Source organism: Neomonachus schauinslandi, chromosome 11, assembly GCF_002201575.2.
Source record: "Neomonachus schauinslandi chromosome 11, ASM220157v2, whole genome shotgun sequence".
NCBI lineage: Eukaryota > Metazoa > Chordata > Mammalia > Carnivora > Phocidae > Neomonachus > Neomonachus schauinslandi.
The window spans coordinates 94747074-94770621 of NC_058413.1; the positions used below are offsets into that span (position 1 = coordinate 94747074).

The 23548-nt window shown below is 36.7% G+C and overlaps 1 protein-coding gene across 7 annotated transcripts in view; it reads right to left on the bottom strand.

Annotated features, from left to right (window-relative positions):
* Nucleotides 1–23548, bottom strand: part of ARHGEF12 (Rho guanine nucleotide exchange factor 12) — a 155024-nt gene that overhangs the window by 69453 nt on the left and 62023 nt on the right. For 6 of the 7 annotated variants that reach the window (XM_021696456.2, XM_021696455.2, XM_021696449.2 and 3 more), the window contains exons 2-4: nt 14465–14488; nt 12889–12974; nt 11244–11300 (exon numbers count right to left, since the gene is read on the bottom strand). Coding sequence is in view for 6 of the 7 variants with exons in the window: in XM_021696455.2 (XP_021552130.1) it covers nt 11244–11300; nt 12889–12974; nt 14465–14488 (167 nt within the window). In the remaining variant the exon portion in view is untranslated. The remainder of the gene's footprint in view (nt 1–11243; nt 11301–12888; nt 12975–14464; nt 14489–23548) is intronic. The other variant, XM_021696453.2, reaches the window with a different exon arrangement.

Below are 23548 nucleotides of genomic sequence, written 5' to 3' on the forward strand. Positions count from 1 at the left end.
TGGTAAACCCCAGAGAAATCCAATCTCATTCTGAGAAAAATACACTATCTAAAGAAAGGAGGTGCCTGCAGAGCATGGCAGCTCTTCTCCCAAAAGGGAGAAAGAACATGTTCAAAGAGAAGAAAGACCTAGGCTCATAGAAAAAATAAATAGAAAGGAGAAAAAAGTAGAAAAGATAAAGAACTTTTGAGCTCAACCAATCTGTTTCTTTCACTTACTTACCTGATTCCTACAGGAGAATTTGTTTTCCTTTTAGCAAACAGCAAACAAAAGTAGTCAAGGCAAGATGAAAGAAAGAGGACCACAACCAAAGGAACAGGGATGTCCCATCACAGAACCCTGATTAGTACCTAGGGCTGTTTGATCACAGATCAGGATTTGAAGATCCTGAACTCTGTGTTAGCCAGAGATTTAATACTTTCAGCTTTGCAGAATCTAATTGTTTCACCAAAAATCAATACATGAAATGTAAAATAATGCAAGTATACTGATGGTTGGAAAATAAAAATTTCTTCAAAATAAGGATTTTTACACAAAGAGCATGACCTTTTAAGTAAGTCTGATGTACAAAACAAAGGATATGTTAAAGACTGCATATTAATGAATACATATATTTCTTGCTGTTAATGAAATGTCACAAGTATGTGAGCCTACTACAAATGAAAGCCCGGAATAAGTGGATCACAGTACAGAAAACACGAATCATGAACTTACTCATAACCTTAAACAAAAAATTAACTTAAAGCAAATCATGTACCTAAACACAAAGGCTACAACTTTTTATAAGAAAATACAGGAGAAAATCATCAAGACCTTAGGGTAGGCAGACATCTTTTAGGATGCAAAATGCACTAACCATAAAAAAAAAAAACCAGGAAACTGGACTCAAAATTTTAAATATCTGTTCTTCTAAAGACACGGATAAGAAGATGAAAAGGCAAGGCACAGAGTGGGAGAAAATATTCATAATACAAATATCTGATAAAGGACTTGTATTCAGATTATATTTAAAAAAGAACAACTCTACAGTTCAATAATGGGGGACACATTTTAAAAAGAACAAAAGATTTCGGGGCATTTGGCTGGCTTAGTCAGTAGAGTGTGCGACTCCTGATCTTGGGGTTGTGAGTTCAAGCTGCGTGTTGGGCGTAAAGATTACTTTAAAACAAAATAAAACAAAAGATTTGAATAAACGCAGCACAAAGAAAGATACCCCAATGGCCAAAAGGCACATGTAAAGGTGCTCAACATTCGCAGTCATCAGGAAAATGCAAACTAAAACCACAATGAGATACCATTGTTCACCAACTTGACTGGCTAAAAATAAAAAGACTGATACTACCAAATGTTGAGAAGGATGTGGAGCAACTAGAACTCTCATGCATTGCTGGTGGGAGTGTAAAATGGTACAAACACTTTGGAAAACAGTTTAGAAAATTCTTATAAAGGTAAGTACACGTTTACATATGACCCAGCAATTTCACTCCCAAGAGAAATGAAAACTCATGTCCACATAAAGACTGGTAACACAAATAGTCATGGTAGTTTTGTTTCCAAGAGCCAAAAACTAGAAACAACTCTAACATCTATCAACAGATGAATGGATAAACAAACTGTTGTTTATCCATTATAATAAAGTACTACTTAGCGAGGAAAAAAAGTAATAACTCATACATGCAACAAACATGGATGAAATCACAAAAACATCATGCTAAGCAAAAGAAAGCAGACACAAAAGAGAGTACATACTATATGATTCCAGTGGAGAACAGGCAAAACTAAAGGATAGTAACTAAAAGCAGATTAGTGGTTCCACAGTGGAGAGGAAGGGTGAGCATGACCACAAAGAGAAATGAAGGAACTCTCTGGGGTGATGGAAATGTTCTATATCTTAATTAAGGTAATGGTTACATGAATGTATTCCTTTGTCAAAACTCATCCAACTGTACATTTAAAAGGACATCTTATTTTATGTAAATTGTACCTCAAGAAAGATGATTTGCCACATCAAAATTTGTTAGCCCTCAATTCTAGAGACTACTACACACCAAACAGTATTTGAATTAACAAATGCACCACTCCCACAAAATAGTAAATTGTAATGGGGGCAGAGGAAAGATAACCTATCAGAATTCAATCTTTGACATAATGTTGCACCCTTCAAGTATTTGGGAAAAACTATAACTAGAATGGGTATAAATACATAAAATCAAGGAAAAAGCATTCTTTATTAATTTCTACTATATAATACAATAAATATAAGAATTAGAGACCTTCAGAATAGAATAAGGACAATGTTTTACCAGAATCTTTTAAAATCCATGCCCGGTTTTGGAAACATAAACATTTGATGATCTCCTTTACAATTCTTTAAAATTTCAAAATAAATAAATGTGACTTCAAAATAAAAATCAAGACAACTGCAACACAATATTTTTCTCATACTATATCCATGTTCCCCAGTTCTCCCATCCCACCTCCTAAGAGCTGAATGAAAATCAGTGAATTAAACGTTTCTAATGTTGGGGTTTGCTGTGCTAAGCCACTGGGCTTCTTAAACAGACTGTTTTTCTGATCCCTGTAGAGAATAGGATGCTTGTAAAAAATGAGGGAGAGGAGTAGTTGGCATTAAGAGTTTGTTACGTTTTGGGGCAACTGGGTGGCTCAGTGAGTTGAGCGTCCAACTCTTGGTTTTGGCTCAGGTCATGATCTCGGGGTTGTGAGACCAAGCCCCATGTTGGGTCCACATTCTGCGGAGAACTGCTCAAGATTTTCTCTCCCTCTCCTGCCCTCCCCCACCCCGTTCGTGCTCTACGTTTGTGTATTTCACTTGCATATAATATATATTAAGTATTTAGCTTAATGCCTGATACAAATAAGGACATGGGCGCCTGGGTGGCTCAGTTGGTTAAGCGACTGCCTTCGGCTCAGGTCATGATCCTGGAGTCCCTGGATCGAGTCCCGCATCGGGCTCCGTGCTCGGCAGGGAGTCTGCTTCTCCCTCTGACCCTCCCCCCTCTCATGTGCTCTCTCTCATTCTCTCTCAAATAAATAGATACAAATAAGGACTCATAGTATTTTATTATGATTAGGGCTACAATGCCCTTGGATTTTCCTGCTCAGGAATATATTACTCATCTATCCATGCCATCAATTAAAAACACTTTTATGTTAAACTCCTATCATTAATGCAAATGCTCCTTAAAAGGATCAATCCTCATTTATGTCTTTGTCTAAATTTTGTTTTGTTTTAACAAACAAGCAAACTAGTTTTGGATGGGGAAGGAACAGAGAAGGGAAATATTATGGAGCAGGGCTTCTTCTAAGAAGTCAACTTTAGAATATAGGAGACAGCAAGAAGGCCTGAAGAAATAAATCACCTTTTCTTGTAAGCTCTTCCTAAATATCCAGACCAGGTTAGGTTCCCCCTTACAGACAGCACCCTCTATTTACCCCCCTAGTTACATTATCGCTCCCAATTGATACCTATTTGTTTTTATCCACTGACTAGATTATATGCTTCAAGAATGTAGGGGCTCTATTCTTGTTTACAACCTTATTTCAGGAACTGGCAAATGTTCAGACACAGAAGGAATTTCTTTTAATTGCTCATGAATTAATAAAAATTAGAAGAGTTGGGAGGTCTAGAGATGGATGGAAGCTCAGAGCGGGAGGTTATTGACACGGAGTCAATTTTAGCAAATATGCCTAGGGTCCTAACAGACTGCTAAAAATTGAGTAAATGTAGCAGCATTACTTCAGAATATTGCAAACCTGTTTTCTACGATTCAAAATTGTCCAGCCTGATAACTTTCCCTCTTAATTCTACATCAAAAGGAGATGAGGAACAAAGGATAAGGAGGAAACAGAGAAAGAGCTGTGTGCATATCTTATTCATCTTTCTCCTCTCCCCAACCCCACTATATTGTCCCTTTATTATTATTTCAAGTCTATCTGCTAATCTGAGAACTTGATATACTTAACATATAAGATCATATAGAATCATAAGAATCACTAAAACAATACAAAAGGAAAACATGCCTTTTGTATACAGCCAATTCAGAATCTATGCAATTCAAACTGATGATACTATTTTGTCCTAGGAATCTATATCATCTGCAGGAACTTGGATTTGGGGTCATAATTAAGTAAAAAAACTAAGCTACCATGCCATTCAAAATTTGGAAATCCAGTCTTTCAAAATTCAGAAATCCAGTCTTTCAAATGCTTAGATCTATTATGTTCTTCCCATTCAAAATCAAATAAAATGCTTTTTCTTTCCTTGAGAGAAATGTTCTACTTGTTGTAGACCAGAAGCTGTTTTAACCCACCACAGAGGATAAATTCTTCCTTTCACACCCTTAACACTGAAATCAGCAATACTTCACATTGAAATTACTGATACACCAACCTGAAATCACCAAGGACTAAATTATCACATCGATGAAGTGTCCTTTTTGACAAACAAAAATCCACTTTTTTGTTTTAGCAAATTTGCATCGAATATCTATCAGTCATTTAACACTGCAGTCTGTGGGTGTTGTGAGGAAGACAAAACTATTACAAGTCTGTGCCCTCAAAGAACTTAAAATCTTGGCAGGAAAGGACAACAGAGACATAGGGAAACAATGGCAATGTCTAATGAAGAATCAGAGTATAGGACAGATAACAGGGCCTATAGATTTTATAAAAGAAGGGAAAGTTAAAAGTGGAGCCCTAACTCCAAAATAGCCATTTTCACATTTCATTAATTAAAACCAACCAACCAACCAACACCTTCCATCATTTTTACTTTTTTTTTTTAAGATTTTATTTATTTATTTATTTGACAGAGAGAGAGAGACAGCAACAGAGGGAACACAAGCAGGGGGAGAGGGAGAGGGAGAGGGAAAAGAAGGCTTCCTGGCTGAGCAGGGAGCCCGATGCAGCTCTTGATCCCAGGACCCTGGGATCATGACCTGAGCCGAAGGCAGACGCTTAACGACTGAGCCACCCAGGCGCCCCACTTTTTCTGGTTTTTACACACACATATAGTCCATGGTTTGCTGGCTGGTTTGTTATGCTAAATTACTTATTGTCTACTAGAATTACCATATAATGTGTTTACCTCTGAATATGAGTTTTTATAAGGTCACAAATCACTTTACTGTGAGCTGCATCCAAGCACTGTGTGTGAAGACAGGCAGAGAGTGTCCAATAAATAAGATAATGATGAGGCTCAACCTCCCCTGAAATTTGGTCATGGTAATATTTCTTCATTCTCATCGTTCTTAGTGCCATAGAAGATTTTTTTCCCACAACTATCTACTTTTTAAGGGCACATGGAGTATTGGTAAACAAGTGCATATCTCATGTACTTACCACAATGTATTAAGATTCTTCTTTTGTGCTAGACTGTGAACTCCTAGAAAGCAGGTACAGATCCTATTATCTTTGTATCTCTATCCCTTGCCATAGTGCCTGACATACAACAGGTAATCAATGAATATTTACGAAGTAAATTTGAATTTATTTTAGATACAGGAAATTTTAAATCATACCCAATCACTTTCTAGGAAAAAGTAAAATCATAGCCCTGAAAACCATGCCAAGTAGAGAAATACTTTTAGAAGGACCCTAACCTCCTCCTGCCCTGCCTAAATTCTAACTGAAACAATTTGATTTCCCACCTACCCTAAAATACCTCCTCTAGTTACCAGTACATTTTTATTTATTTCCTGTCTGTTAAGGATTATGCTATTTCACCCGGAAGCCAATAATAGATCTCATGCTTCATATCATCAGTGAAGTAAAAATGTTCTATAAAATTTATATAAATACTATCCTTTCCTAAATTTTATTTTCTCTTTATAACAAAGAGCATTTCTTTTTCTTGTTATGACAGTGTGGTATTTGAAACCAACATAAAACAACTGATTCTTACTCAAAAGATAATTACCAAGGATGGTATTTTGAAAGTGAAAAAAATTAAGCCTTTGTAAGGCTTTGGAGTGGGGAGCGGAAGAAGTCATAAAAAGGTACTCTGAAAAAGAGGAGAAAGTACTCTCAGATTTCACTGTAATACACTCCTGGAAAAAAGCAACAACAATAGTACCAAACAGCAAATTATGGAAAACGGAGTGTTAAATATGCAAGGCAACGTGCCGAACCTTCCATACTGCATTTATTCTAGTGGAAGCACACTAGTCTTTCTTCACCTTTCATTTTATTACATGACCAAACTTCTCTAAGTCTCACCTCTCAAGAATTAGCTTCAGGGAAGGGTGTGGAGAAAGACCATGTGCAACCTCATAAAAACAGCTCATTTTTAAACTGCTGCCAGACATACATGTTTTATGAGTAAGACCTCAGATAATCCTTTGATTAAGAAGCTTCTGGATTCTAAATGCACAATGCTGCCAGCAAGAGGAAGCTTTAACTTCCAAGTATGCTGATTTCATTCTTTTAGACTATTACCAGCAGTAAGTCTCTTTTCTAAGTTATGTTTTCTTGTACCTTGAAATTTTTCTGAAGAGAAGAAAAATCCAATCAAGATGCTTATGCTATCAGTTCTCCTTACTAAAATATTTCATTCCGATATCAATAATCACTCATTCAAAACTCATTAAATGAGTGCCTCCACTGTGGCAAGCATTGTGGGAGATGCAAAGACAGACAGAAACACAAATAACTAGATACAAAGCAGGATGTCAAAGGTTAGACCACAGAGGCTCGGGGCAAACCCAGGAAAGCCCTGTGCTGGAGGCAGTATTTGAATTGGGCCTTGTAGGGTGGAGAGTTATAGGACGTAAACCATTCAAAACAATGGGAATGGCATGAGCAAAGGAAGAATACCAAGCCATATTTGGAAAGGGAAAACTGGAAAACAGGCTGGTACCTTTAGGTAAATGGCAGAAGTAAGAGCAGTGGATTAAGGCAGAATGATAAACTAGAAACAAATTACAGCACATCTTAATTAACTCTTTGTACTTTCCTACTAAGTGAATGACCAAATCCTTACTTTAATCATATTAATCTAACAGAGAGAGTGGAATGGAGAAAAGGAAGTGAATCAATGTGAAATCGACGTCAAAGAAAGTTATGAGTCTCTGCAAATAGTCTCATGATGCGATGGAAAACTGAACAAAACAGTGGCGACAGAACCAAAGACTGAGGGATGAAAGATAATGTGATGGTAGAATCCACGGGACCTGGCCAATTGTTGACTCCCAAGGACAGGGGAAAAGGAGCAGTCAAAGATAACTTGAAGGAGGCGCCTGGGTGGCTCAGTGGGTTAAGCGTCTGCCTTCAGCTCAGGTCGTGATCCCTGGGTCCTGGGATCGAGCCCCACGTCGGGCTCCCTGCTCAGCAGGAAGCCTGCTTCTCCCTCTCCCACTCCCTCTGTTTGTGTTCCCTCTCTCGCTGTGTCTCTCTCTGTCAAATAAATAAATACAATCTTTAAAAAAAAAAAAAGATAACTTGAAGAAAACGAGAGTAGGTGAGTGGCAGAATGGTAGTGCGATGAAAAGAATCAGGGAATCATGAGGAAGATTGATTTCTAGTCACAGGGAACAAGGATGAATTGCACATTGGTTATTCTGAATTTGAAAGATGGTCAGAGTGAAAGTATTCAGTAAACAGTTAAAAATAGAACACCTGACAAGGGGAAAAGATCAAGGACAGAAACGCGGGCCACCCCTACATCTATAAAAGGGAAAAAGCAATCAAGTAAACAAAAGAGAAAACAATTGCAGAGAGAAAAGAACCAGATTAATGTAATATTACAGAAACCAAAAAAAAGGGTATCAGCATTGCCAATTTGTTCAGAGGAAGGTGAGAACTGAGAAAAAGTCCACAGATTTTCAAGTAGGATCTTTTGGTTCACCTTCCAGATAGTATGTGTTCAGAAGTCAGACTTCAAGAGGTTAGGAAGTGAGTGACTTATGAGGACATAGAAGGTTCCTGTTGTACAGTGCTCTCTGCCAGGCCGACGAAGAAAGCAGAAAGAATAACTTGGGGACTTTTACCTTTATACATCGGAGGAGGCTGAACTTAAAAAAGGTAAGAATTTTTTAAAAATACACTCTGAAGGGCAACTGCGTGGCTCAGTCAATTGAGTGTCTGCCTTCGACTCAGGTCATGATCTCAGGGTCCTGGGATGGAGTCCCATGTCGGGCTCCCTGCTCAGTGGGGAGTCTGTTTCTCCCTCTGCCCTTCCCCCCTGCTCATGAGCTCTCTCTCTCAAATAAATAAATAAAATCTTTAAAAAAAAAAATACACTCTGAAGTATCCAACCAGGACAGTTCAAGTACTCACAGTTTGTTTCTGTTACGGACTACTGTTTGTGTCCCTCCCGCCTCCCCCAGTTCATACGCTGAGCCCTAACCCCTAATATGTAATAGTATTTGGAGGTGGGGCTTTTGGCAGGTAATTAGAATTGGATGAGGTCATAAGAGTGGGGACCTCCTGATGGGATTAGTGTCCTTATAAGAAGAGACACCAGAGAGACTATTCTCTCTTTACCTGCGCTTGCACCAAAGAAGGACCATGTGAGCACAAAGCAAAAAGGGGGCCATCTGTGAGCCAGGAGAGAGCTCTCACCAGAAACTGGCACTCTCATCTCATACTTCTAGCCTCTAAAAGGGAGAGAAAATACATTTCTGTTATTTAAGCCAAGTCTCTGGTATTTTGTTATAGCAGCCCCAGCAGATTAAGATAGTTTCAAAAAGACATGGCTTACTTTTTTGTATATAATCCTATCAACTAGAATCTCTTCATGAAGCCAAGACAGAAGGCAAGAAGAGGCTGCTGTCAAACTCCAAATTCCTTCGCTAACTCTCTCATGTCCCACAAAAATCCACAAAATTTCTCCATTACGAGATTCATGAGAAAAATAGAAAATTAAATATAACTGAAATTGTAAATCAGAAACATGATCTGCATGTGATCAATAGACTCCAAAAGGTACAGAGGGAAAAATAAGAAGAAATGGAATAAATACTGACCTCCTGCCCCAGGCAGAAACTTCACAAATAAGTCAATGCAAAACAAGCACTTGGTTTTCTTTTAAAATGAGCTGAGTAAATCTATCTCACCAAAACAGCTCTAAAAATAGCTAAGAGAGTTCAAAATAAATAATTTGTTAAGTGAAGAACTAGCATTTGTCGAAGTATCGAGCTAATGAATTCTACCCCAAGACAGTGTAAAATCTCAAAACTTAAGAAGTGGGCTTGGTCAGAGATCCTACACTAAGGAAAAGTCAGCAGTTGCCATGACTCTACTCAATCATCTTCCATCATTCCCACGCTTTTCTCGACTCCCTAGAGATTCTTTTTCATCTGTGCTAACGGCACAAAGTCTGAGGAAGTCTATTCACACAGGTGATAAAATATTTGTAATGTCAAAGAGATTTAAGTTAGCACACTAATGCTGTTCTGATCAAGTCATCCCTTTTATAAGTGCTTTTGAAGGACCCATGGCTCAGTTCCTTCCAAAAAAAGGTATTTTGAGGGTTTTCAAGAAACAAACATACAGAGAAGCCACACCTTATTTCCCCATTACCACTTAAAATGTTTCTATTACTAACAAGCGAATGGCATGTCTGAACTAGTGTTAATATTCCTATCACTGAAATATTAACATCCAAATCAAACAGCGAGCCTTTGCATACATACCTATCATCCAAAGCAAACATCCTAGCATCCAAAGCAAATAGCAAGCTTTTGCATACATACCACAGATCTAGGAAAATGGTGGGGGAGGTGAAATACAACATTTCAAAGGCTACTGGAAAAGAAGGGAGCCAATAAAGATAGCGTTCACATTCCTAAGGGGAGAATAAGCCATAGGAAGCTCTTTATATGGAACAGAGAGACATGTCTTGAGAAATTCGGAAGCTCTTTCTTACTTAGGAGGAGCCAAATACTTTGGACAGAAGAAAAAAACATACACTTGCCATGCCATACAGCATGGAACACATTTGGTCTTGAACTAACTGTAAAAGGTTTAACTACACACAAAAAGGCACTGGTCACAAAAACCGAAGCAAAGAGCTATATTTATCTATTTAACATAGAAGCATTAACTTGTTTAAAACCAAACACTGAGGCCTCATAATATTAAAAAGTATGTGACACTACGGGGCTCAAGTGTCAGGAGATATAAAATTCTTAAGGGGGGGGAGGGGCGCTTTCATATATTTTTTTTTCCTTTCATGTTTATCAGGCTAGGACACACAGCTACATCTGGGGAAACTTCCATCTGATAGACTTTTGGCTCTTTTAGAGAAGACCTGGTTTTCCTTTGAGGCCAAATTTGGAATCTTCTTAAAAAGGAATAACTTATTAGTCTTTCAGAGATTATTTTAAAAGTCTTGGTTCCAGGCAGTACTTCTCCTGTTCACTTTTCTCAAAGCGCTAATTGGATGCCAAAACAAGGGAAGAGGGCAGGTAAAACTGTGCAGAGGAAAGGGAAAAACGTGTATGAACTTCACAAACATGGTTTAAATTATCTTTGGAAGACAGGACACAGCCTAGAAATATTAGTGCTTCAGTCATCTGTTGCAAAAGTTAACCATTCAGATTAAACCTGCTCTTTGTGAAAATTATTTTTAAAAGGTGTCATTCTGACATTTTCCCATTCAGAATAAGCTTCAGGGAAACTTATGAAAGGCATAAACAAATTCTTCAAGCCACAGAAATAAAATACTTAACGTATTTTTGCTGTTGTGGATAAATCATACACGAACAGCATTTCCAGATGATGAGGCCAATAAAAAGAAACAAATTAAAAAAATCAAATAAACATTCCAAAGAACTGGTAACAGCTCTAAGTCACACCAGTGACTTAGAGTCACTGTGTCACAGTGCTATGCTTAGAGGGAACGACTGGTGCCATGAAATTCTACATGATCCAAACTCAGCAAATGGGACATGGGAAGAAGATGCCAAGAATTCAAAGCCCACCCATATTATATGGAGGAGCGCAACTCAAACATATTAGACATTATCACTTTCCCATCATACGTAAGATGAAAGAGAAGACGGGTCATGTGGCCTACTCTTACTCTATGATGTTAGTTTCTAGCAACCTTAAGCTTCCCAGTGGCAGCCACATTTAAAACCCCAGGCTCCCTTTCCCTGCAGTAGGTCATGCCATGCAGAGCAGACACAAGGAAGGCTGCAGTTATTTAAAAAAAAAAAAAAAAGGAAACAGCATGAAGCAAGCTCCAAAGGTGCAAGGCTGAATTGGCTACATTAGCTTACCATATATCTCGGATCTACTCTCCTCTGAACTAGACTTTGTCTTCTTGGAGGAGCTATCTGCACAAGAGCGGGAGAAAAGGAGAGAGATATAGAAAATATGGAGACCAATGTGAGGGGAAAAATTCATGGGGGAAAAAAAGAATGAATCATGATCAAGTTAAATCGTGCAAACACAAAGTATGAACATCACAGGTGATAGCACTTAGAACAGTCACGAACAGCACAAGTAATGACATATTTTAAAGATTTATCGAAGAAAAGACAGTACAATAAAAATATGTTCAAACAAAACAACACATGAACAGTCTACAAAATATATCCTCTGACAATCATAGAGATGACAAAAGCACTAAAAGCTGTAATAATCTCATTTTGAAGCACTGCATACCACTTCGCTAAGTCTGTCTTTGGAAATGGGCACACCACAGAGGAATAAGTCAATCTAACAAGACTCTAATGTCTATATGAACATAGGGCAGAAACTCATTATCAAGATAATAACTAATCATATTAATAAAAGCCTCTGAGCCCCATCATATCAAAATTAGATGTCAGAAATAAAAAAATTATCTTTTAATGGAGATCCAGAAGTTATGCCCCACCACCAAAGCCTAAATAAATTGATGATCGGGATTTCATTTTTACCTATGACCCAAGATGCAGGTAAATTATTAGATATTCACTTCCTATTCTTCCCTTCCTGGATAATATTTATGTTTTTTCAAAATAACGGTTTATACTAAAAGTATGAAACATCTGAGTTGGATACAAAAAATATGCTCTATTAAAAATTGTATTTCTAAACAAAAATATCTAAAAAGATACATTTTATTTATGTATCCATGACCTTAGCAATTGCCTACTTTATCTTTTGTCATAGGAACATACAACTGAGTAAAACAGTATGTACACAGAGAACACTTATCAGTTTCAAATGACAAAAGCAAATTATCCACCATTTTTTATAAACTAAATACTAAGTGACTTTATAAGGATTGAAAGCAAAAGCCCACATTGTACAACAGGAATTCAATCTATTTATATAAAATTAAGAATATAAATAGTCAGAAGTCTACTAACATGAAAACCTTAGGAAAGATCAATACTATTGAAAAGATTCTCTGAGCTCAGAATATTTTTGACTGAAGAAAAAGGGATCTCTATTCATTTGCTTACTCTAAAATTAGATGACCATTAATTTCTAAAGTTGGATTTTATCTAATACTCCAATTTACCATGATCACACATGAATTTTTAAATGACTACAGAAATCTGTAGTTGTTAGAGCTTTGATTTTATGAGATACTACCGTTCACACTTAATGATTTATTTTAATATTAAGTCCTTGGTCTGACTAGAATCTCCAATTATGAAATAATGATAATTTTTATTATCATCATTATTTTTTAATAAAATATACTCTACAATGATGCTTCCACAGTGGAATCCATAGTGTTGAACGTTAAAAATGCTTGCATTCCTCCTGAAAGCACAGGTTTTGTATTATAACATCGAAGAGGAAGGAAGAGTCGGAAACAGACCAAACACTAACTCCTGGGTATTTCAGGTAGTTATACAGCTTAAGCTCAATTATGCTGAACTAAACTACTCTCAATATTCTTTGGAAGAACAAACAATGTTTTACCTGTAGGATCAAAATCATGTGATGCACTGCGCTCAACTTTCTGCTTCTTATCTGTTGGTGACTCTCGGTTCAAAATACTCCCATGCCTAAATTAAAGTAAAGCAGTCAAATATTTACTACAAGCAAATCAACAGAATAAAAACTTAAAAAATTGCAAGTGTGTCTTACAAAGAGAATCCAAGTAATCAGTTTACCTTATACATCCTCATAAATCTAACTTACATTTTTCAAGAAGTTTTAAATTCAGTCTATGCTATGTGTAATAAAGAATCTAGTTATAAAAAGTGCTTAAAAATAATAAAAGTAGTATTTAGTATTAAGTCTATTTTATTCTTAGAAATAACTCAGAAATAGTATTTAGTATTAGCAATAACTTAAATTCGGGATGCCTGGGCAGCTCAGTCTGCCTTCAGCCCAGGTCATGATCCCAGCATCCTGGGATCAAGTCCCGCATCAGGCTCCCTGCTGAGCAGGAGCTTCTCCCTCTGCCTGCCACTCCCCTTGCTTGTGCTCTCTCTGACAAATAAATAAAATCTTTAAAAATAAAATAAAATAACTTAAATTCTTTCAGTGAATTTGACAGGTTACTATGACTTCCACCGAACAGGTAAGAAAACAGTGAAAACAGTGCCTGAAACTAATTCAACACTTTAACACTTCCCCTGACCTGACCCTACATATTCTATGGTCAGGTTCAAAATCACTGTGTAAATGTACCATGGATGAGAATAGTTAACAAAAAAAAAAAAAAATCTTAGGCAAACTTCACTAGAGTTCTAGCTATAGAAGTCAGGCAGGCCCAGATGACACTAGAATTATTATTTTTCCTATGGCCTACTCAATTATACTGATCAGATAATGGCAGGGCAGCAAATAAGACCCTCACTGTAATACATACACTACTAATTAACTGAAATGCCAAGATTAGCATTGGTATCCTGGACCATGCCGTCACTAAAAATGATAAAAGTACTAACATAATTAGGAATGATATACTACCTACATTTTAAATAATATTCATGACAACTAGGATGAGAGAGCAGTGAGAATAAGCACTGAGGAAAAGGCATTTAGTCCCAGGATCTGAATACATATAGAGATATAGCTGTTGAGCACAGGCATATTTGAACATTTTGGATTTTTTCCTTTCCTGTCTTAAAGTAATTAAGACTGATTCAGTTTGCCAAAGTTCATTAACTAAAGGCAGCTGTAGTTACCCAAGTGATAAAATACATCAAAAACTGGCAAGCCATTTACACTCCCCAAGCTACTCACAACTGAAAACAGTCACAATAGATTTTAAAATTAAATCTCTTCATAGGGAGTGACCTTAACTATCAATTTGAACAAACTTTTAAAATGCTTATATTAAAAACATTGAAAATGTTATCAAAACAATGCTGTCTTCCAGAAAAAATATGCAACACCTGTTATATTTTAAATTTGTAAAACATTCTGATATTTTAAACTACTTAAATCCACATTTTCAAAAGCCACAAAACTCTGCCATAATTTCAAAGGAATGCTTCTAATTAAGATTTAACCTAAGCATATGAAGGGCAACTGAACAACTTACCTTATAGGTTTTTTGAGGGGAAACCTGAAACAAAGAAAAAAAAAAAGGAAATATGCAGTTATTTCACTTATAAGATTATTAGGTTTATTCATTCTACTAAATCAGACTAAGAGATTTAAATCTTATGCTAACATTCCCAAAGCAAGATTCAACAAACAGGTGGAATAAGGAGCTGGATGCTATTTTTTAATAACTCCTTTGTTAAATCTTAAATTGCAGGTGCATTTACCATATCTGTCACCGAGTATGGGTTCTCTTTTTAAAAATCTAAATACGAATAGCAACAGTTAAATTTACTTGAGGGCTTACTAGATGCTAAGCGCTATTCTAAACTGTTGACACGTGTTATCTCATTTAAATATCTATAAAGATTGGGGCTCCTGGGTGGCTCAGTCGTTAAGCGTCCGCCTTCGGCTTGGGTCATGATCCCAGGATCCTGGGATCGAGCCCCGCATTGGGCTCCCTGCTCAGCGGGAAGCCTGCTTCTCCCTCTCCCACTCCCCCTGCTTGTGTTCCTGCTCTTGCTAACACTCTCTCTCTGTCAAATAAATAAATAAAATCTTAAAAAAAAAAATAAAAGATATTTCCACTTTACAGATTTAAAAAAACTAAGGCAAAGAGAAATATCTTACCATTAAAATATTATACTTAGCTTCCCTAGCAAGGAAAGTTTCTTACTGTCCATCACCTCTCCCCATCCCCCAAGATATCTGGGTGCTAATTACTGTTCTATTGATCTGTGTCTACTACCTTTTGATCATAATCAAATCACAAATTCTCATTTATTTATGTTTAGCATTTATAACAGAAATCTAGAAAAAATACCATTGTAGTACTACCAGTTACTAAGAATATGTTCCAAAAGTAGATAACAAAGGGTACATCTTGTCTTTCTTCAGTTCTATAAGCTATTAAGAACTACTGCATTTCTGGGGCACCTGGGTGGCTCAGTCGTTAAGCATCTGCCTTCGGCTCAGGTCATGATCCCAGGGTCCTGGGATCGAGTCCCACATCAGGCTCCCTGCTCTGCGGGAAGCCTGCTTCTCCCTCTCCCACTCCCCCTGCTTGTGTTCCTGCTCTCGCTATGTCTCTCTCTGTCAAATAAATAAATAAAACCTTTAAAAAAAAAAAAAGAATTACTGCATTTCCTCCTGGTTGCCTTTTTTCAAAGAAACATTACTAGAGGCTTTTTTTTTTTTTTAAGATTTTATTTATTTTTTAGAGAGCGAGCGAGAGAGAAACAGCATGAGAGGGGAGAGGGTCAGAGGGAGAAGCAGGCTCCCCGCTGAGCCGGGAGCCCGATGCGGGACTCGATCCCAGGACCCTGGGATCATGACCTGAGCCGAAGGCAGACGCTTAACCATCTGAGCCACCCAGGCGCCCACTAGAGGCTTCTTGATAAGAATTTGATGTTACACATAAACACTAAGTCTACAAGTGTTTTTGGATCTCCTCCCATTCCCCTTTCAGATCTGTCATTTCAGAAATTACCTCAACCCATGACATTTTATGTAAAGATGATTTAGTCTGGGTAACAAAAATGGGATTTATTAAGAATATCAATAAAAATTTTTTTTAAAAAAAGGTTATTAGTAAACATAGTAAGAAACAAACATAAAACAATACTTAAATGACTATTTTATTTATCATGGAGATAGTTTAGTTAAAAAAAAACTCTAAAGTACAAGTTTAATTACAATTTCCTTTAACTCCTCTATAACCCAGAACTGATCCAAAGACAAAGACAAAAAATCTAAAAACTTCCATAAGAAGCGCATGTTAACCACAACAAAGTTAGGGATAACAAGGAAAAGAGGTTTGGGGTAAGAGTAAACTGCTCTAGAGAACGGACTGACTACAAAAGATCATCAGATTTTCAGAAATAGGAAGTCCATCCTTACTTGTTGGGGGAGTGTGGGGAGGTGGGAGTATGTTTTTTTAATTTAGAAATGAACATAGGAGCTGGCAGAAAAGAATTCCCAACTGAGTTTCTACAAAGGATAATACCTGCAGTTAGCAACCTTAGCCACTCTTCCTGATAGCCATTATAAAAACTCCTACCCCCAAACAATGCTGCTTGCGTCAGGGACTGCAACATCCAGGGAGATTCTGGTAAAGAATCCCGGAAGTTCCCAGACTACTGATTGTAAGTCAGCTTCCTGAGCTGCCTTCTCTTATGAGGGAATGGAAAAGGAGGGGAAAGAGGATAAAAATGGAATGAAAAGATGAAGAACAAGGACTACTGTATGGTAAAATTTGCTTAACATATTCTCTGTACTACATCCTTAAAGTACAGGTGAAGAGCCTCTCCCAAACAAAAATTTTTAAATCACAGCACTTTTTCTCTAATCACTAAATTCCACAATTAGCCCAACACTAGGCTGATGAAACAATTCTGGTACACAAAATCCTCTATTTTCAAGTTCCTGTCCATTCTGTAACCCAATCATACAACTGTGACAACCTCCTCTGGTTAGATATCTATGGAAAAGAGCTGTAGTTGAATGATGAATTATGTTGGATGTGCTTAATCAAATTGTATCTGGCTTTTGAAAATATCATATTGATGACTTGGACATTTAGCCAACAATGAACATGTTCGTGCATATTTACATGTGTGTATGTATTTTTCCAGATGTAAGACGAAGTCCAACTACCAATATGAAGAACCATAATTTAAAAAGGAAAGCGTTGTCAGAAATTAGAGCCATGAGGATAAGATAACTAGATGCCCTTACTTTTGATTACCTATACTAAGCATACTTGAGTGCCACAAATCCTAACCAAGAGCCTTAAAGGTCACAATTACATTTACTCACTTGACTCAGGATGGCTTTTTCTTATATAAGTTCTGAGCTCTAATATTAAAGCCCTAGGTAGCAAAGATAGAGAAGCCTCCCCAAAGTTTTTATTTTCATACTCCTCCCAATATGTTATTACAGTGTAAAGGGAGTTGTGATTTGGTAATTAAATAACCCTAACCCAATAAATAATATTTACTTTAGTAAAACTTCCAGTTTTAGCCAGGTTTAACTATACACACACACACACACACACACATATGCATATTTAACAATACAATACATACATACATATACATGATTTTCTAATTGGGATATCCCTTTAAGACTGTTAAACAGAATTTCTTCTAGATTAAAAACATTACAAAGGGCCATCAAAATTTGTGTTAACACATATTTGCTTATGATATATAGCCTATTAGAAGTCATTTTTTCCTTTTATAGATGATTTTTTGTGAGAAAAGAACTAGCCTTTGACATTACTCCTAAAAGAAAAAATAGAAATACCACATTCAAACCTTAATTCCTACCCTCTCTCTCTCCTTCAAGGTATTAGATGTTTTTTTTTCTCGGGTTTATTTATGATGAAGAATTTAGGACTCTGGATGGTTCTTCATAAGAGATGACTGAAATGAGGAGAGTTAAGTTCAGGGTATTTTACCTAAGCTGGATAGTGGGCAAGTTTTCATTAGCAAACAACGTTAGCTACTAAATTTAGAATTCTCAATAATTCCGTTGTAAGATACATCCTGATCTTAGCAATGTTAAAAGGCAGGATGAAAAGCCTGTGCACCTTGGAATCAATGAAATACAGCACTAGCTTATTGGAATTCATGCCAGTGAGGAGAGTTGCTAGACAAAGAACTCTGCAAAACAGAACACAGTAAAGAGAAGTCTAAGGCTCAATCCTCATAAAATGATGACAAACATCAAGGCAAAAATACAGCATTCCAATACTGTTACAGTCAATGAAAACTGCATGGGATTCCAAGGCCTCAGGGACAGGGGCTCCTCAGAAAAAACAACAACAACGAGGTTTGTATTCTAGTTTCACAATTTAAAAGGTGCTTTTACACTGGTACAAGGTGCTCAGGCTCTCTAACAATCTTCTGTAAAATAGTGATAAGACTAGTCCCTACCTGGGCGCCTGGGTGGCTCAGTTGGTTAAGCGACTGCCTTCAGCTCAGGTCATGATCCTGGAGTCGCGGGATCGAGTCCCACATCAGGCTCCCTGCTCAGCAGGGAGTCTGCTTCTCCCTCTGACCCTCCCCCCATCTCATGTGCTCTCTCTCTCTCAAATAAATAAAAACTTTAAAAAAAAAAAAAAAAAAAAGACTAGTCCCTACCTTAGAAATTTGTTTTGAGAATTAGTAAATGCAAAGCATTAAATGAGAAGCACTGCCTAGCACATAATAACCACTTAATTACCATTAACTGTTAGAACAAAAATAAAATCTGAACTTCAGAGATTTAATTTCAAATTAAGTAGAAAAGAAAAATAAACTTAAAGACTAACAATATTCAAATAGGTTTTTAGCTCAGTAAAATCCACAGAAATGCATAATTCAAAGTCAATGATGAAACTATAGGTTTAACTTGCCAAGTCATATAAAATTAAAGTCAATACTCAAGTTAACAAACTTCCCAGATGCTGCAGGGTAAGAGAAAAGATCAGGTTACAACCAAAACTTTTAATTTTCCTAGCAAGTAGGGCCAGGGATTTTTTTTTTTTTTTTAAAGCCTGTGAAATTGCATTGACCATACCTGCCACTTAGCAAGAGAGTCCATTATTTCTGCATCTCCTTTAAAGTATCAAGAAGGATTAAGGCTTTCAGTGTCCTGGATGTAAATCAAGTTTTTTATTTATCTATTTCTACAAAATAATTTAAAGATCCTGAGGCACAACACTAAAATTTGAAATTACTCCAATGTGAATATGAAACCAGCTAGTTCTAGCATTATATCATTTTTCACAAAATAACAAAAAAACAGCTAAAAGGGCATTTGTCTGCAATACATAAGTACCCTTAAGTATAGGGATTTAGAACATATTGCTGACTTCAGCTACACTGTTAATTCAATCTTTAGATCTCTGGACAGTAAGATTCATAGAACCAAAAGTAGTAATGACCACCACCACTCCTATCCTTCAAAAAAAAAACACCAGTCATAAATCTTTTCACCACCTACAATTTATAACTGGTCTAGCTTAGACTCACTAAAAGAACCAAAAATTACAGAAATAGAAAAAAGAAAAGTTCAAAAATTATCTACCATTGTACCTTTTTATTAGGATATAGATCTAAAGCATGGCAAGTTGTTAGCAGAGCTGGCAGTAACATTAGTTATATCAGAAAGACTCAAACAGAAGCTACAGCTGACAGGATGACTCACGGAGAATTTTCATGGTGTTGTTATTAGTTTTAAACCTCTGGACCTTGCAATATAAAACCACAGAAACGAGGACCAGGGAGGCTCAGTTCTGGTGTAAAATTCAAAAATGATTCACTAAAATGTAATGTAAGAAGATCTCAAATTAACTTCTTAAATATTGCCACTTTTACTGAAGAAGTGAAACACATGACAACCCTTAGTAAGTGGCTTTTCTTTCCTGGACATACTTTGACAAATCAAACAGTAAATTCTAAATTATTTTAATTGCCTCTGCCAGATATTATAAACCGGATATTGGTTGTTTCTGAACTGGGAAAAGTAATTCATAATAAAAATAATATCTTATTTATTACAGGCTCTTTTTTCCTCATGGACAATCTGGAACAGTATCACTTTTGGGAATATCTCCTGTAAGGTTTCTAAATAACTCTCCTTTGAGATCATGGGTACATCATTAACTTATACAGTGTCTTTTTAGACTTCCAATTATTCACTTCAAAAAACCAAGCAAAGGGAACTGCCAGAAAAAAGTATGAGAACCTCAAACTACTTAGTATCTTCATTCCATTCAATACCATTCAAACTATCAAATCTATGCTTATATGAGATATTAACATCATTAAACAATAAAAACAATAAACAAACTGGACTCTACAGAATAATCTCACAATTGACAAAACAGTAATGATACATAATTTTCATTTGATAGGAATTTAAATATTTTTAAATTAAATTTTTTATTTAAATTAAATTTAATTAACATATACTATATTATTAGTTTCAGAGGTAGAATTTAGTGATTCATCAGTTGCATATAACACCCAGCACTCATTACTTCAAATGCTCTCCTTAATGCCCATATCTCAGTTACCCCATTCCCTGACCCACCTCCCCTTCAGCAACCCTCAAGTTTGTTTCCTAGAGTTAAAAGTCTCTTATGGTTTGCCTCCCTCTCTGTTTTCGTCATATTTTTTCTTTCCCTTCCCCTAGGTTCATCTGTTTTGTTTCTTAAATTGCACATATGAGTGAAATCATCATGGTATTTGTCTTTCTCTTGACTTATTTTGCTTAGCAGATAGGGATTTAAACCTTAATCTTATTTTACAATTCCCGATTTCAGAATTTGCTTGGAGAGGTGGTTCAGGACAGCAGTATAGGAAGATCCTAAACTTACCTCTTCCTATGGACACAAAAATTTAACAGCTAAAATGCAACAATTTCTTCTGAAAAAGTTCTGAAAACTAGATGAACAGTTCCTCCACAACAAAAGATAAAAGGGCCACATTGAGACAGGTAGGGGAGGCAGAGACATGCTTTTGCCAAAAACCCACCCCAGGCACAGTGACCCATAATCAGAAGGGATCTCAAAAAATACGAACTTTTCCCTGAGGAGCAAGGGGTTTGTGCCCCACATCACGCACCTCAACCCCAGGTTATGCACCACAGAGATGAGCCCCCAAAACTTAATATAAACAGGGATTAGGTCCAGGAGAACCACAGAAATGTAGGCAATTGAGAACACACTCTTAAAGGGTTTGCAGGCTGATTTACTCGCTCTGACACCCAATCCAAAAGCAGCAGTTTGAAAAGCTCCTACACCATATGTGAAGCAGACCCAATTACTCATCTTAAAGCAACTGCCAGAGGGGCAGGTACCTGTAGGTACTCTCTCCAAAAACAGAAACATTGGAAAGTACCATTTTTGTGATCACATTCTACCTTGCTAATGCTACCTTGCTAATTTTTACAATCTCCCTCTAACCTGCTAGTGCAGGTTGGTATCCCCCACTCCAGTGCCTAACCATGCCACAGCCAGGCAACCCCCCCCCTCCACTCCTGATGCCACAGTCACAGCCCCACCACAGCCAGCAGGCATGCGCAACACACACAGGGGATGCTCCTCGAGAGCCTGACTCTGGTGACCAGGGAGACTGCACTTCTGGGTCCCATGGGTCATCTCCTACAGAACGCTCCACCTTCAAAACCCAGGGAGGTAGCTGTTTTGCCTAATAAATGGAAACAAACACAGAGACTCAGGCAACATGAGGAGACAGGAATAGGTGGCAAACAAAAGTACAAGATGAAACTTTAGAAAAAGTCCTTAATGAAACAGAGATAAATAATCTACCTGTTAAAGAGTTCAAAGTAACAGTCATAAAGATGGTCACCAAACTTGGGGGAATAGACACATTGAGAACATCAACAAAGAGAAAATACAAGAAAGTACCAAAAAGAAGTCACAGAGCTGAAGAATACAATAACTGGAACTAAAAAAATACACTAGAGGGGTTTGACAGCACCCTGAATGAAGCAGAAGAACAATCAGTGAGCTATAAGACAAAGCAACAGAACTCACCCAAACAGAGCAGCAAAAAAAAAAGAAAGAAAGAAACTTTAGAAAATAAAGATAGGTTAAAGGACATATGGGATAACATCAAGTGGAATAACATCCCTATTATGGGGGGTCCCAGAAGGAAAAGAGAGAAAGGGGCAGAAAACTTATTTGAAGAAATAATGGCTGAAAACTTCATTAACCCGGGGAAGGAAACAGACATCCAGGTCCAGGAAGCACAGAGAGTTCTACACAAAACAACCCCCCAAAAATCCACACCAAGAAACATTATAATTAAATGTCAGAAGTTAAAGATAAAAAGAGAATCTGAAAAGCAGCAAGAGGAAAACAATTTGTTATATACAAAGGAAACTCCATAAGGCTATCAGCAGATTTTTTAGCAGAAAATTTGCAGGTCAGAAGAGAGTGGCATGACATATTCAAAGTACCGAAAGGAAAAAAATTCCAACCAAGAATATGCTACCTGGGGGAAAAAAATACTCTACCTGGCAAGGTTATCATTCAAAATAGAAGAAGAGATAAAGAATTTTTCAGATAAGCAAAAGCTAAAGGAGTCCATCACCACTAAACTGCCCTTAAAAAAATGTTAAAAGGAATTCTTTAAGCGAAAAAGCAATGGCGTTAATTAATGACAAGAAAACATATGAAAGTAAAAATCTCACTGAAAAAGGTAATGTATATAGTTAAGGTAGTGAATTAATCACTTACAAAGCTAGTATGAAGGTCAAAAGACAAAAGTAGTAAAAATATCAATAACTACAATAATTCATTAAAAACTAAGTTTTTGCTTTGTGGTTACTGTGAGGTTCACAAATAACATCTACATATATAACAGTCTATTTTAAGTTGATGACAGCTTAAATTTGAATACATTCTAAAACTACATTTTTACACCCCCCATGTTTTATTTTTGATGTCACATAAGATAAAAAGCTGTGATGCATTTGTGAACCTCACAGTAACCACAAAGCAAAAACTTACAGTAAATACACAAAAGAAAATGAAGACAAATCTGTACATAACACTAAAGAAGGTTATCAAACCACAAGGGAAGAGAAAGGAAGAAAGAAACAGAGAGGAACTACCAAAACAGCCAGAAAACAATTAGTAAAATGGCAATAAGTACATACCTATCAATAATTTCTTTAAATGTAAATGGACTAAATTCTCCAACCAAAAAGTATGGAGTGGTTGAATGGATTAAAAAAACAAGATTCATATATATGCTACCTATAAGAGAATAATTTCAGAAGTAACATAGAGACTGAAAGTAAAGGGAAGGAAAAAAATATTCCATGCATATGTGAACTGAAAGAAAGAAAGAAAGTTGATATAGCTATGCTTGTAACACAAAAAATAAACTTTAAAATAAACACTTTAGGGGCGCCTGGGTGGCTCATTTGGTTAGGCGCCTGCCTTCGCCTCGGGTCATGACTCTCAGCAGGGAGTCTGTTATTTCCTCTCCCTCTGCCCCTCCCCCCCATTTGTGCACTCTCTCTCTCTCAAATAAATAAATTAAAAAAAAAAAAAAAAAAA